The sequence below is a fragment of the Macrosteles quadrilineatus genome, unplaced genomic scaffold (assembly GCF_028750875.1).
Source record: "Macrosteles quadrilineatus isolate MER2022 unplaced genomic scaffold, UCM_ALF_1.0 Scaffold_7__1_contigs__length_78375512, whole genome shotgun sequence".
Taxonomy (NCBI): Eukaryota; Metazoa; Arthropoda; class Insecta; order Hemiptera; family Cicadellidae; genus Macrosteles; species Macrosteles quadrilineatus.
In genome coordinates, this window is record NW_026542600.1 from 70,515,696 (window position 1) to 70,531,830 (window position 16,135).

The window sequence follows — 16,135 nt, forward strand, 5'->3', positions numbered from 1 at the left end:
CATGATAAAAGTCAAGCTCATTTTCAGCCAACCAATGTTCCGACAGACACAGTATCTGGGTTTTGTTTTCACCAACAAACATTTGTACCATATTGAATTTAGTCCTAAGACATTGTACATTAACAAAAACAGTTTTGAGAGTTGGGCAAGTAGGCCTATCACTAAACAAAACACCCTCACTAGTCCTAGGCCTAGTGTCATTACTTTTGTCAAGACATGTTAACATTAAGTCCTTGGTGGGCGAATCCACCTCCGTTTCCCTAAAAAACGGTTTTTGGGAGTAAAGGGGCGAAAGTCATCAACTCTCACTTCTTCAGGCCACATATCAGGCTTTTTAGCCTTATCAATGTCTTCTAGGTTGATTCCTATTTTGAAGGATTTGTGAACACTGTATTTTGAAGTTATTTCCTGGCAGATTACTTCACCAGAGGTTATTTGCTTCATATGTTCTGTTAGAGCTTTAGTTTCGGTATCCAATGCAAGGTTAGTAATGAACAACCATCCTTTCTTGGTGGCTTGCTTTATCTTCAATTTCCCGTCACTAGGTAGACTTCCAACAATAAACGTAGGCTTCCGTTGCTCAGGCTTCGTTCCTTCTAGGTTAGGTTCCGCTTCTGCCGATCCCGCTCCTGAAGTCGGTTTTTGATGTCGATGTTTAGCAGCTTCGATTCGCGACTTGCTTTGTTTATTAGTCTTGTTAACTTTGAGTGCTTGCGAATAAGAACGAGGGCTTAACGTTTCCTTGTGTTCTTCTTCCAGCAATACGCCATTCAACACTTGAGCTTCACTCTCACTTTCGTTTTCGTTTGCGTCGGCTTCCGAATCGATGTCTCGGTTTTCGTTTTCGACTATTGCGATAGTCGAATCGTCATTTTGCTTCACATTACTCGATATATCGATATCGCTTGACTTCGATTCTTCATTCGAAACACTAGAGTCATTTATTTTCTCGCCGAAATGGCTAGATTGTCCTTTAGATTTCTCAATATAGTTGATACGTTTCTCTAGATTATAATAAAACTCGTTAATTCTCTCAATTTTATCCAGCACTACTTTAATGTCAACACTCTCACTCTCACAGTTGCTCAAGTTCAACTTGGCTTGCTTGCGTTGTTCAATCATGTTTCTAACCTCATCGTTGCAGCAAGCGCAGAACCAAAACGACTTTCCACATAAGTCTTTAAATTTTGCACACTCTTCTCTTGAAATATCACAGCATCTAAGATGAAACCATCTTTCACAAACGCCTTTACACTGCATTCCACCCGTACGATTAGTAACTTTAGTTAAACACGCACCACATTTAGTGTCGACTTTACTACCGGCCGCCATCTTAAACAAGCCCCAATACAGTACAGTACAGTACAGTACAGTAATACAGTAGATAAATATATGCCGATGCTTGATGTGAAATCCGTTCAGTTTTGAGATTCGGGATTCAATTTTTTAAGTTTCGGTTTTGAGATTCGAAATTTCTGGTTTCGACTAACACTAGTGTGTGCATACCTTCAATTTGAGACCTCAATCATGAAAATCGGTCGGGTAGAAGAGCCAAACGAACTCGTAAAAAGAAAACCAAATTTTTTAACCCTTCGCGGACGGGTGACGAATGTATCCGCCTTAGTCTTTGCCGATAAAGGACGGGTGACGGATATATCCGCTTATGGTTTTTGATGTTCCGGACGGGAAGCGGTTATATCCGCCTTCTCTTCAGTCAGACTGGCAGGTGCTTGAGCAGTAACCAGATGTTTCGCGGTACCAAGGCGCCACTTTCCTGCTCTCTCCATGGCTGCGCTCTCCCCCCTCTCTCGGACGCCAACCTCTCTTCTGCGCAACCCCCCTCCCGCGCACCTACTACCACTCCTACGCTCCTCTCTCGACGTTTCGCGCTCAACATTACGTTGTCTTTATTTATTGTTTACATGTTATTCTTTATTTATTGCCTAACGTTGTCATGGTCATATCTTCAAAGACGGGTGGCGGATGTATCCGTTGCATTTCTACTCATCCGCGGACGGGAAGCAGATATATCCGCATAGTTAAAAACAAGATTTTGACAGTATGAAGTGTTCCATTGTGTTTATTTTATGTATACTTGTATAACAAAACCCAAATAAGGAAAATTAATTTTTATTTTTTCCTCTAATTTTTTCCCGTCCTATGTCACGATTTAGCCCGTCTGGGAAGGGTTAAATATATAAGATTGCTAACTTATTTTTTGTTTGTTTCAGCAAAAATGGATACATCTGCATAGTGTTCAACAAAAGGGACACTGGAGTTATACAAGTACAGAAGTCAAGTAAGTTTTTCAATAATAATAGTTGGATTAGGGAATTTCCAGTACAGTAGAGGCTATCCATAGGGCAAAAACACTGTTCAAATTCGTCTGTGTGTGTGTGTCTGTGTGTCTGTGAACATGATAGTTAATAACTTAATTAATAGTAAATAACTCATGGAATTTTGATAAAATCTGACATGAATGTGTAGGGCTGGATAAACTTGAATGAGATTGGGAACCAGCAAGATCATGTTATTAGATTAGGGTGTTATGAAAATTTAATACAGGGTGGCGCAGATGGATCAGGTGGTTTTAAAATACTTGTCAAACTGTCAATTTTAAAGGTATTGGATTGAAATAAAGTGCAAAGCGTGTAGTTACAATGGAAGTTTATTGACAAAAAAATTGTTAAGTTAGTTTTTAAAAATTACATCCATCAAATAACTTCCTTCTCGAGCGACGCATTCTTGGAGTCGGTCCTTGAGGTTCCGCATTGCTCGCTCAAGCACATCACCAGGAATTGATGTGATTTCGTTGTGAATTGCAGCCTTCAACTCCTGAATGGTCCGGGGTTTGTTCATGTAGACCCTTGCTTCAGGAGTTGAAGGCTGCAATTCACAACGAAATCACATCAATTCCTGGTGATGTGCCTGAGCGAGCAATGTGGAACCTCAAGGACCGACTCCAAGAATGCGTCGCTCGAGAAGGAAGGCATTTGATGGATGTAATTTTTGAAAACTAACTTAACTATTTTTTTGTCAATAAACTTCCATTGTAACTACACGCTTTGCACTTTATTTCAATCCAATACCTTTAAAATTGACAGTTTGACAAGTATTTTAAAACCACCTGATCCATCTGCGCCACCCTGTATATTTAAAAAAATGTTCCAAATTTTTACCATCTGAACATAAAAATGCTCAATTTTTGTTGCAGCTGTTGTGCTGAACAAAACAATGAATTTTGTATATTGAAGCCTTGTACACTTAATGGTTACAGATAAAATAAAAAAAATTGTACATTTAAACATGTTAGGTTATTCTTATTTAGGTTTAGTATGGGTAATCTGATATAATACTTGATTTATGTACAGGGTGGCTGAAAAGTAACTTGTACCCCCCTTTAACTTTTGAACCTTTTGAGATATTTTAAATTGGTTTGTGGCAACCTTCTTAGAATTAAAGGCTACAAAAAATATGGTTAATTTTGAAAATGTTGTCCGCTACCCAGCGGGGTTAGGGGGTAGCTCAAAATTTTCAAATGGCAAGTATAGTCCAGTTTGGTATCATTTTACAGGTCTTGACAAAACTTAACAATTGACATAAAGAAAACCAATAACAAAACCCCTAATACCCCCCAAATAACAAAATGGCGCCATAAAACATATCAAATCCAAATAACCATGAAAATTAACTTGCACCCCTATTAACTTTTTAACTATTTGAGATATTTGAAATCAGTTTCCAGCAACTTTTTTTGGTATGAGGGGCTACAATAGTGATGGTCAATTTTGAAAATGTTGTCCTTAGGGGTGTGAGGGTGGGGGGTAGCTCAAAATTTTCAAATAGGAAGTATGGTCGAGTATGGTATAATTTTACAGGTCTTGACAAAACTAAACAATTATTAACATAAAGAAAATATAAATCGGACCACTAATAACAAAATGGCAGATAAAGATTACTTTGAATAACCATCGTCTTAATCATTTTTAGCTGCCATTTTGTTATTAGTGGTCCGATCTCTATTTTCTTTATTTTAATTTTCTAGTTTTGTCAAGACCTGTAAAATGGTACCAAATTCGACCATACATCCTATTTGAAAATTTTCAGCTACTCTCTACCCCGCTACCCCTAAGAGGAAAATTTACAAAATTAACCATCATTATTGTAGCCCCTCATATCTAAGAAGGTTGACACAAACTGATTTAAAATATTTCAAATGGTTGAAAACTTAAAGGGGGGGGGGGGGGTGCGAGTTACTTTTCAGCCACTCTGTATAATACTTGATATATAATATTATACTTACCGTAATTGTTTATAGATATTTATAATCTCATTTGAAAAATGTATTTATGTTATCTGAACTACATGTATTATAGTTTTACCAAAATAAGAGCAAAACTTTTTCTGCCCTGTAGCAACAAACCACCGTACTTGTTAATTCTCTGTTATATAGGGAATAAATCTGAAATTTTCAAAGAAATGTTTTAGTAAAATTCTAATAAGGTGGTAGGCAAAAGGAAGTTTGCTCAGACTACAGGTTTGCTGCGGTGAAGTATTATAAAGTTTTAGTAGGTAAATAGGTTATCTACTAATCGCTGAAGTGAGAAATTAGTGAAAAGTCACAGATTTTTGTTCCAAGCCTTCTGAGTATGGATATTCACAAGGACTTATAAAATATATTGAAGACTGTTTGTTATTTTAAGATTTGCTTATCAAAACATTATAAAATCAATTCAGTTTTAGACTTTTGAGAGACTTCACAGAATTTCCTAGTATTTTAATAAAAAAAATCATGTGTTTGGCAGTTGGAAGTTGTAGAATTGACAGTACCTCACATGCGTCTTTCTAGCAACCAACTTGATCTCATTTCACGCTTAAAAATCCTCCTCCGCTACCTCTTACACTCAGTTGGAATGTTAAGGCTCATGTTACAAAGTCACTGCCACTAAGTGCCACCCCTATATACATACATAATCATGTGTACATAGACATCATTTTACAATATCTATTATTTCATTATTGGAAAAAAACAGTGAGTCACTTCTCATATTTTTAATTCAATGATGTAGAAGGTTAATAGAATTAATTGAAAATATGGATGGATAGTAAAACAACCAGTAGGCCTAAAAGTATATCATAAACTTATGCATTCTCCGCAAGTAAATGGTCAAAATATAATAATTACAACTTACGTCAATCAATCCAGTATATCAATGGAGGACGCACGTTTCGACCTTTAGGTCATCTTCTGCTCCGCTGTTGCACTAGGTAATTCCATACTTAGTTGCATTGTTGGCGTAGCAACCACGTCAAATATTTTACATTGAGAAACATAGTCTGACCACGTAAACATAAAAACACGACACTGACGAAAACATGAGTGCCGCCGCAGTCCCGAGCCCGTTCAGCCGTGCGCACGGTGATAGTTTTACAAATGTTTTCATCAGTGTCGTGCTTTTGTGTTTTTATGTTTACGTGGTCAGACTATGTTTCTCAATGTAAAATATTTGACGCAGTTGCTACACCAACAATGCAACTAAGTATGGAATAACCTAGTGCAACAGCGGAGCAGAAGATGACCTAAAGGTCGAAACGTGCGACCTCCATAGATATACTGGAGTGATTGACGTAAGTTGTAATTATTAATTTAAACATCAATCCGTTTGCTACAAATCAATCATGGTCAAAATATAACTCAGGATTAGTGAATACAGTAATAGCAAATACCTAGAACGTATACCCAACTATCAAATCAAGTAAGATTTTTACTATTATTTTACAATTTGTCTCTAGTTAACTCTACAAACATAAATTTAGTGCATTTATGATTAGAATAAAATTATAATGAGTAATAAATCATCTAGGTGAGTTTGATTCTTTAGTTGCTCAAATATTTATTGGACTATCAGAGTACTTGCACATCTCTAATTATACGTTACGTTTTTTCTTAAGTTAGATGGGGTTACAATAATCAATATTGGCTTTGATAAAATATTCTGTTTCAGATGAAATGGTGCCAGAGCATTCCGAAGCATGTGTTCCTCCATTTACTGACCCGTATCACATGTCTAATCCAGTAACTCTTGTCAGTAAGTAAAAAGAAATGTAATTTAATTAAAAGTATATTACTGAGTGGATGGAAGATGTGCAATACATCTTAAGTTTAATCAAATGCTATCTCACTGATAAGTTTCAATCTGAAATAAACTGGACTAATATGGTATGGTGGTTGACATTAGTGTTGTCATTGTTAAGTTTTATAGAAGTTGAATGCCTTATTATGTGTTTGTAGTTTCTAACCTGATACTAAGCGACATTATTTTGTGTTAAATAAAGGTGTGTATCTACGAGCATGATGTTTTGGTTAAGATGAAAGGCATCTATTTTCATTAACCTTTTCATTCTTTAGTTGGTAATAAATATTAAAACAAATTCTGTCAGGGGGATCATAGTCGAAAGTATTTGAATTATGATTTTAAAAATTCATAATTACAGAAAAGTCAATCATTTTTAAGGGTCCGCGGGTCCCCGAATTTTTCGGGTTGGGTAAGTCGGAAGGGGTTTCGGAGACCGGGCCTTTGTATATATTCAACACTTTAATCTTTGTCAAAAAACATTTTTCTATTTATGAAGAAAAAAGAACTAACTCCCAATACAGCTTTAGACCCATGAGCTCTATGTTGTAGTACCCCATACATAAATCTGCTGCTTATGAAAAGAGTACTTTTTATATGGGTTTATTATATGGGTCTCAAACTGTATAATAAGCGCTTCCTTTATCACTGAGAGAGGTAGAATCATTTAAATAGTTCCGGTTACACTTACTGTCTTACCTGTTAGACAATTGTTTTTACAGAATTGAGGATTTTTATCAGTCTGATTGTAGTAAACATAACTTATAGACATTGATATAACTTATTTGTAAACTTTGCTAATAACCTAACTTGTCTTATACTTGTTTTTCAATACTGTTAAATACTGTTAATACTTTATTCTTATTATGTTTATTACTATATTTATTATTATGTTGCTTTTATTCTATACTAGTACACAATGTATATTTTGACAATTTACCTGCCTGCATGCAGAAGCACTCCTTAGGCGTTATGTGATGTATTTTAATAAATAAATAACAAATAGCATTGTATTGCAAATGGAAGGTGTAAGAGGTAAGGTCTTTGACCTTGAGAATGCCGAGCCCTAATGGAGACAATTATTAATGGTTTGTTTACATCCTACTGCACTTCCTACTGAACCCAAAAATCACTATTCATTCGCACACCCCTACTGTAAATAAGATAAGATATGAAAATGAAATAATATAACTTACATAAATACAATCTTTTCCTATTTTATTATCAAGTAATAATAATATAAACACAGATAGAAGTTAAAACAAAAAAAATCCGGTAATTAATGATTTTTGGCCTGACTCGACCCGAACCAAAAAGTCTGACCCGTAGGCCCCTAATAATTTTATGTATCCAGAAATTATAGTAAGCATAATATTCATTTAATGAGGAATATGCGTTTGTTTACTATACAGGGTTATCTGTAATGGAGTACTTAAACTTTGAGAATAGGTTTTATAGGTAAAAAATAAGAAGGAATTCAATAATGCATGTTTTTCTATAACACCTGAATACCAAGATATCTGCCATTTTATTCTAAAATTAAAAATATATTTATTTAAAACTATTTAATATATCTTTATTGAACTTGGTATATGATCTAAGGTAGGGATAAGCCAATAAAAAAAACCAGTTGATTCATTTTGCCCTTAGAAGAAAAAAAAGCTACTTTAGAACCACAACACATGTATTGAAAACAGCCATTTTCCCTATAGGTAAACTAAAGTGTGACTAAACTGTTACAGCTGTATCTCCATCTCTGGAAAAGTGTCCACAGCCAGGTCGTTATATTGGTCACAACCAGCCTGCGTGGGCCGTCCCGTCAGAACCAGACCCAACATGTCACGCCAACACTTCCCTTCTCATCGGCTGTTCTACATCCCCTCAAGTTGTCACTCTTCAGACATGTTCTCCTGATTCAGCCATAGGTAGCTTAGTCATTTGTACAGCTAAAATTGAAATACTTACAATACTTCATTATTGTTGTTAAAATAAATAAAAAAATTAAAATTAAAGAACAAGTAAAAATCGATGAGGGAGAATATTTATAGGCGAACTCGTGCGCCTCACTCTCTTAGTTACAATGAGAGCTGAACTTCTTCGTGCTTATCACAAATAGCTGCTAAACTTGTATTCTATTGCTGCTAGGTAATGCATATTAATTTTGGATAACTTCAATTGATTTGAAGATCAGAATTCACTCACAGCCGCTTGTAGTCGATATTAGCCGTCATACGTAATATAAATATTAAAATGATTCAAGTAAAGTCCTTCAACCATAAATTTTTTATCTCTACTGCTATAAAAATTCAATTTATAACATGAATATGTCCACTAAACCCTGTTGCCTTTTCTGTGGTCCTCAAAACTTTTTGAAGCATGCGACAAAGCATTCACTGTGACACTGAGTGGTGAATCGAATAAATAAGATAAACACTGTTAGATTCCTTCATATTCTTTCCCAAAGGAACACTTGGGGAGAGAGAGAGAGAGAGAGAGAGAGAGAGAGAGAGAGAGAGAGAGAGAGAGAGAGAGAGAGAGAGAGAGTCCTTGGAGCTTAGCCGTGCTAACTCATAAAACAATTACAAAACGTCTTGGCTCATAATGCCTTAGATATTAATTTACAATCACTTTGGTATTTGAACAAATATTTTGGGATGGTAAATAACTCTTCAGTGGCTGTTTGAAATTAATCCAAGATGGCCGCTAGCCTCTAAGGACTCTCAACATCAGGGCCAAATTAGCTGTTCTTAGTATCAAAAATATATATATAGTATTGACTTTGTTGGAATCTTACTCAAAGATAGATCTTGAGGATAGGGAGAAGTTCCCTAGTGATGGCTTGAAGATTATGCTGTTTCATTATTTAGTCAGGATTTAAATAACAAAATATTAGACACTTTATAAAAACGAATGATGGGTCGGCACCACTTTTTCGAACGGCGAGCACTGTGTGGAAATTCCTATCGCACAGGACACAGGAACCTCCTTTAGGAGTGTTATTGTACATAAAGGCGAGGAGGGTGGTGTTGGACTTTGCCCTAGACACCATCACTAGTTCTAGATATCACTAATGTGTTAAATTTGATGTTTCCTCTATTCCTTACTTATCTGTGTTCCATACAAATATTTATAACTATGGTTTCATTTTTCAGCGTATCATTGTCATGGAAGCTGGTCTGAAAATCAAACAACCTACATTATAGCTTCACCTGTGAGTCGAAAATCAACTGATGCAAAACGATATTGTTTCATTTTAAAACAATCAGAAGGATTTTTAAGTTTGCACCGCTTGACTGATTCTTGTAACCTGTCCTCCAGTCAACTGGCAACACCACTTAATCTTACCTTACAAGGTGAGTTTAAACAAGATTACTTTCTAGGGGTGTGCGAAACAGCAACAAATTTTCGATTTGATTCAATGAATTTTCAAATGTATAGATTTTGGGTATTTGCCCTGTACCCCGAGTTTTAAATACCTGGGTATTTTACATCACTAATCATCCACTATTGCTTCGTCAATGACACAGACTCACAAACTTGATTATTTTATTTTATGTACCCTGACCATAATCGTGTTTATGAGTTGTGTCATTGACGAAACAATAGCGGATGATTATGTTCCTGAAGAAGAGTGTTGGATTATTGTGTAACAGCAGAAATCAACAGTTTGGAACTGAAGACAACCAAGATATTTATACATTTATATTAACACGAATATCAATGATTAAGTATATATAAAACTTCTGTTCCTACTCCCTTATCTTCATGTTGTATTCTTCTCCAGGTTCCTGCATAGAAAACAGTGCATCAAAAGATTCAAGTGTGATGATCGTTCCATCCATGTTGGTTGTGAAGATCACTCTACTTCTGGTTAATAGCCTGCGGTGATAAATAGAGTCTCTGCTGCCGTACTCACCGAACCTTCCCCAAGACTGCATTACTTTTTGTTTGGCCATAGATGTCAATTTTGGTAACACTACTTTTGAACTGCTTGACCCAATAGGTAGGAGGTAAATTATTTCAATTGGGGTTGAGATTATGTATGAGTTTTAAGTTAGCTTTGTAGACCATGTTTAAATGAAATAGTGACAAATTTTCTTAACTCGATGTTGACCAGAGGTAATTTAAAATGTTCTCTTTGACATATTCAAGCTAGTGCCCAAGGATGTTAATGTTGCAATCAGATGGAGAATTGTGCAGCTGCACCCTTGAAAATATTTTAGGAATTTATAAACAAATAAGCTATTTTTTTACTATAGAAAAATGTAAATCACAAGTACAACTATCACTTTATAAAATAAATAACTTATTAGGTACGGTACACTAAATAATCTAATGAAAGGACATTACTTAAGATGCAATAAAGATTGCAATAAATGATTTATACAAAAACAGTACAAAGCCTTTTTTGGTACATCTGTTTGTGAACTACAGTAGAACCTCTTTAATCCGAACTAATTGGGACCGGGGGTAGTTCGGACTATTGAATAGTTCGGATTACAGAACATATTGTTGTCTTTACATAACAATAGCTAAAACAAGGCTACAATGGATCGTAATTGCTACGGGAAAAGTAAAAAAATGCTTTATAAAGTAAAATACAGTTTTTATTTAATACAGTAGTAAACATAGTGAATAAACAGTAATGTACATTAAATACAGTATACAATATAGAACTACTGTACTGTGTATAAAGTACAGCAATGAGGTGTTCGGATTAGTGGACGTTCGGATCACGGGGGTTCGGATTAAAGAGGTTCTACTGTATAGAAAAATTCTAAATGCTTTCTTATGTCGCATCAATATTTTTATCAGACAACTATTTACTGCCCCTGATTGTAATAAATATGATATTGATATTATCTTTTTTTATATTTTATAATTTTATTTAGTAGGCGTACTTATCTAGCTTTCAAATCTGGTATTATAAGGTATTTTGACTATTCAGCTTCTATATTCCTGAAGAAATTATTTCTTCAGGCTAAAACATGGATTTCAAATTATTTCTACCAAGAAACAAGATTTTTACTATGTATATGTTTGTTAGTTTTTATATACCTATTTTTGGCATTTTTTAAAAATATTATTTCGAGGTAATATATGTCATATTTTAAATATTTTGGTGTTTTAAGGTGGCTTTACTTACATAATATTGTATAAATTTTAAACATAATCTTATGAGTGATGGATTAGTTCCTAGATTTGGTGATTTTCAGTACCATCAAATTTTACTCATACTGGACCAATATATTTTTGTTTAGTGTTTGCAACTGAAAAGGCTACATTGGACCCTAAACTAAGTCTATTTGCATTTTCGAAATGCCAACTATTCAACAAATTTTAATGGTAATAAATTATTACTTTAGTCATGAGCTTATCTTTAATAGGTTCCCATTGTTTGGTTATGACAATAACATTACAATGTATTTGTACGAAATACGTGCCTATTACCTTAACTGTAATAAGGCCTCATGAATATTTTATAATATTAAACCTTGGTAAAATTGTTAAGATGTTATGTGTGGAAACAATTTTTCAATAAAAAAAAATACATAATTTTTGATTTTCCACATTATAGAAAAATATTTTTTTTTTTATGAACAACAAAGCATATAACACAATTCAGAATATTACAATATTGTATTTCTCCCTTTCCTTGCTCCCCTAAGTAGGAATTTATATTTTTGGATGTTTTATCTTTGTTCTTAGACAAGGGCAACACTACTTATGTCCTCCCCCAACTATCTAGAGCAGTGGTTCCCAACCTTTTATTTGCTATTGTCGCTTTGTTACAATTACTAACACGTATCCTCCCTTTCTCTTTAGTATCATGTACGCACGGACATTTGACAGACGTACAATGACTAACCACTATGTTGACACGGGCTTAGACTACGGGACATTGGCATTAGAATACAGATGACACTTGACTAGTGTTTTGATTGACAAGATTAGATGTGTAGAGGTAGCAACAACACGCAAGCAACACTAAATGACTGAACTGAAATGAAATTAAGTGAAAATGTGCTTTATTGTACAATTTAGAATATAAATACATTATTACACAGACACATAAAAACAATGGTTAATAACCGTCTGTTTTGTACTAAACGACTGAACTGAAGGGGTGGGAGTTGTGGAGAGGTACCTTGCTTGCCAACAATAGCAGTTGACTCAACGTACTCCTACACTTCAGTCTGACGTGAGCTCACCACACTCATCTTTTACACCAACCATATTACTTTTCCGAATATGACAACAAAGAATTTGTTTATTTAAAAAAAACACTAGCGAGTATTCACTACAGTAAAGAGTCTACCCTACAGTTCTGATTATTTCCCTTTGAATAATCATCGCCCCCCCCCCCCCAGGTTGTGAACCACTAGGTCTAGAGAGAGTTTAAGACAGGAATGTATAAGGCATTATTTATTGGATTCTGTATTGATTTAGGCAAAGTATACTAATAGCGAGCTTTAGGAGTTTTAAGGCCAGAGTCAAGCTATTTTTGAGGACACATTTTAAAATTGCCTGTGGTATGGTGTTGGATAGTGTTACTAATCATTGTTTTAATCAGCGACGCTTTTAATGCAATCAACAATTTTTGTGAATTAAGTCACTACCCAAAAACCTCTGAATAATATTCATTTATGTACACAAGAACATCTATCTGAATAGTGAAACATATATAAATGTGTTAATATTCTAACAATTAATAACATAAAAGTTATTTGTGTAAAGCTTCAGACATGTTTGTAATTCTTTTCAAAGTTGCCTTGAATACAAATTATTTTGCAAATGTTATCAAATTTATTAGAAAAAAATGTACATTTACATTTTATTTTCTATTTTGATAGCCTCCAATTCAATGACTGAACATAGTATCAAACATAATAATAAATTAGCATAATGAACCTAGTTGATCAATGAGGGATGGGGATTAATTTATTTGTACTTTTAAACATTCCATTTTTGTGTATGACATTCCTTATTGTACATGTTAACCTATTTATTCCTAACTCGTTGTTTTCTAATATGCCACATTACACTCTTTACCAAGTCAAGATCTCGCTTTATATTATAAGACTTGTAACCAAGACTGAGTTTTGTTTATAATTTGGCTCGCCAAATATAACATTTCTATATTTTTTTTTTTTTTATATTTCTATTCATTTATTAACAGGAGTTACGTCACTTGAACATTTTGCAAAATCTTTGTAAATTAATAATAAAAACTGCGGTGCTTGTTGGATTATCTAAGTTTGAACTGGATGGCAATAAATCCAATTATTCTTTGCCACTGTTACTTTCATTTTTATTAGATTATGTACTTCTTGCAATATTGATAATAAAAAAAACAGTGTTTTCAATTAAGTACATACATGTGAATCCTTGCATTTAACATAATGGTATATTTTTTATAAACTTTGACAGCAATTAATTTTAATATGGATATAACAATTAATTTTACTCATGATTTTAGAATAACTATAGACTAACACATACTTCACTAACGAGTAACAATTTATCTCATAAATCGTAGATTGTAATAAATATTAAAGAGACAAAGAAAAACATGCTTTCAGGATGACTCAGGCAAAAACACAGCTATCTATCTAGATTTATGCACGCTAGGCCTACTACAATAGACAGTTTCATTTCAGACTTTGAAGGCTACTTGAGAGGAAATTCAAGTTATTCTTAAACCTGTCTGAATAAATTGGCATTCAGGTTATTTGTGTCCAGATAATCCAAGGTCTATTTTACAAGAAATAATTTATGGCTAACACATTTTACTGTAACTACAGCAATACGTTACTTTTAATTTACTTTTTGTCTAAGAATAGTATGCATATTATTATGTTATTAGTGTTTGTGTGGGACTAATTTCATTGCAATAAAGGGTTACAGTTAGTATTTCCCTGTGGTATTTATAAAATTATGTAAGCTTTTTTAAAGTCCGTTATCTTGCAATGATGTTCCTTCATCAATCTTCATGAAAGTTACTAATTATACAAAATAATTATTTACAATCTAGATTTTATAATTCATGAAAACTAGTATCAAGCAACATTTTATGTGGATGACCTAATTTACCAGAATGTTTTTTTTTTTTTTACCATCACAAATGCGCTAATGAAGTTCAATGTTCTAAGGAAACTTGTTTGTGTATTTAATATTATTAAAAAACAAAGGGTTATTAGAAGATCAATTCAACATATCTGATAGCTTCAGGGAAAAATAAAAAACTAGTAAATTAGTTATTATGTTTTCGATAAGTTGAGCAAAAATCTAGTTTAGAAATGTTAATTTTTAAACAATCTTGAACCCACTTTTGTGTCCTTACTGGTACTGTAACTTTAAGTTGTAAGCCAAATATTATAACTATACAGAATTATTTACTGTTTTCAAAGGTACATTTACAGGGATTTACCAACAGATGAAATCACAATGGTTTTTAATCCATCTCTTACATAATTTACCCAATTCTGTAAAATATTTTAAAGGTTTATCAGGCTTTTTCCCAGTGATTGTCCGAGTATGTGACATATTGTATTTATGACCATTAGCATTATATGTAAAATCTAATACTTACATAATTTCTTTAGCTTTATAGTAACAATAGCCACTGTGTCAATGAGTATTAAAGGATCCGGTGCAGCTTTGGCCACTTTTGTACTCTCATTTAAGCTTTTGTGTTATTTGAAGGTGCTCGGATCACATCCATGCTTGGTGCTGTGACAGCTCAACTAATCTTAGTGTATATACACCACTATTGTCTCTGACATATGTACAAATGTACAGTTTGTAAGATACTATTATCTGTGATGAAATGGTAACTAAAATTTTAATATTATCGTAAGTATTACGATAGTTTGTTAACTATCTGCATGAGTATTTGTTTTTTACTTAAAAATAAATCCTCAGCATTGATGTGGCAGCTGGGTTTAATACCTGTTTAAGAATTTTCTTGCCTTTTTACATACTGTTGTAAATGCCCCTTAAAGGGATTTAGAAGAATATGAAATTCTTGTAAATTATCATTGCTATCAGTTGTTAGTGAGCTGTAGATACTATTACTAGTTTTTATCAGCCCACATAATAATATTTTTGCTTTTAGTAGTTTGTGTAAAAACATGAATGGTGTGTGTAAGAGAGTATGTTTGTTTTTAATCATAAAGCTAGTAAATTGTGAACTTATTGTAAATATGAAATAAAATAGATTGTAAAAGTCACAAATAGACTCTGTATTTCCATGATACTTTGATGAACTTAGAAAACATATTTTAATATAAGATTCATGTATTTTCCCACTTTGAAATATTTATAGTCCATCTGCTTTTCAGTAAAAATTCCTCTCTGAAAATTGAAAATTGAAATTTTGTGTAACAAATAAATGTTATTGCAGATGAACAATGTTTAATAAATCCCTAATAACAGCTATCAGTATACATTTAGCTTTCCAACAACAGATACAAATAAGTATATTGTTAACTTTTTTAAAATATAATTCTGGCTTTTTAGAAAGAGAAGCATTTTATTTTTAAATTTTGGTATTTTCTTGATCCCTGGAATGATTTATCAGGTTTCTCTCATAAAAAATCCCTTTGGCACCCTTAATGCATGCCATTCTCGCTGATTTTTATCCCAGTTAGTTCTAAATCATGGGACTCTATACTACTGTACTTAAATTGCAGCTCCTGCTACAAATTCTAAATGAGATCCTGGTCAGTTAAAATAATATGACTTACAGGCCTATTGCTGTTCAACCAATAAAAACCATTGCTTTACAAATATTTTTTGTATTTAAAAAGGCTTTATTTCATATATTATAGTTCATGAAATGGTGTTCTAAATTCTTTGATGATCACTTTTAAACCTTTCCTAAAAAAATAAACAAATGGATATTTTTTGTCTTCAAATTGTTTGGGTTTGGCCACTGAGCGAGCTATAATTATTTGAGTTATAATTATAGCTCAGTGGGTTTGGCCTAGGGGGTTTGG

At 33.4% G+C, this 16,135-nt stretch overlaps 1 protein-coding gene across 1 annotated transcript in view; it reads left to right on the plus strand.

Moving 5' to 3' along the window:
* The window catches only part of LOC128997998 (uncharacterized), a 36,324-nt gene extending 20,953 nt beyond the window's left edge, over window positions 1-15,371 (plus strand). Inside the window, exons 8-12 of the mRNA XM_054423899.1 lie at window positions 2,232-2,299; window positions 6,006-6,089; window positions 7,877-8,059; window positions 9,287-9,487; window positions 9,919-15,371. Coding sequence (XP_054279874.1) covers window positions 2,232-2,299; window positions 6,006-6,089; window positions 7,877-8,059; window positions 9,287-9,487; window positions 9,919-10,022 — 640 coding nt within the window. The 3' untranslated portion in view covers window positions 10,023-15,371. The remainder of the gene's footprint in view (window positions 1-2,231; window positions 2,300-6,005; window positions 6,090-7,876; window positions 8,060-9,286; window positions 9,488-9,918) is intronic.
* The last annotated feature ends 764 nt before the right edge of the window (window positions 15,372-16,135 follow it).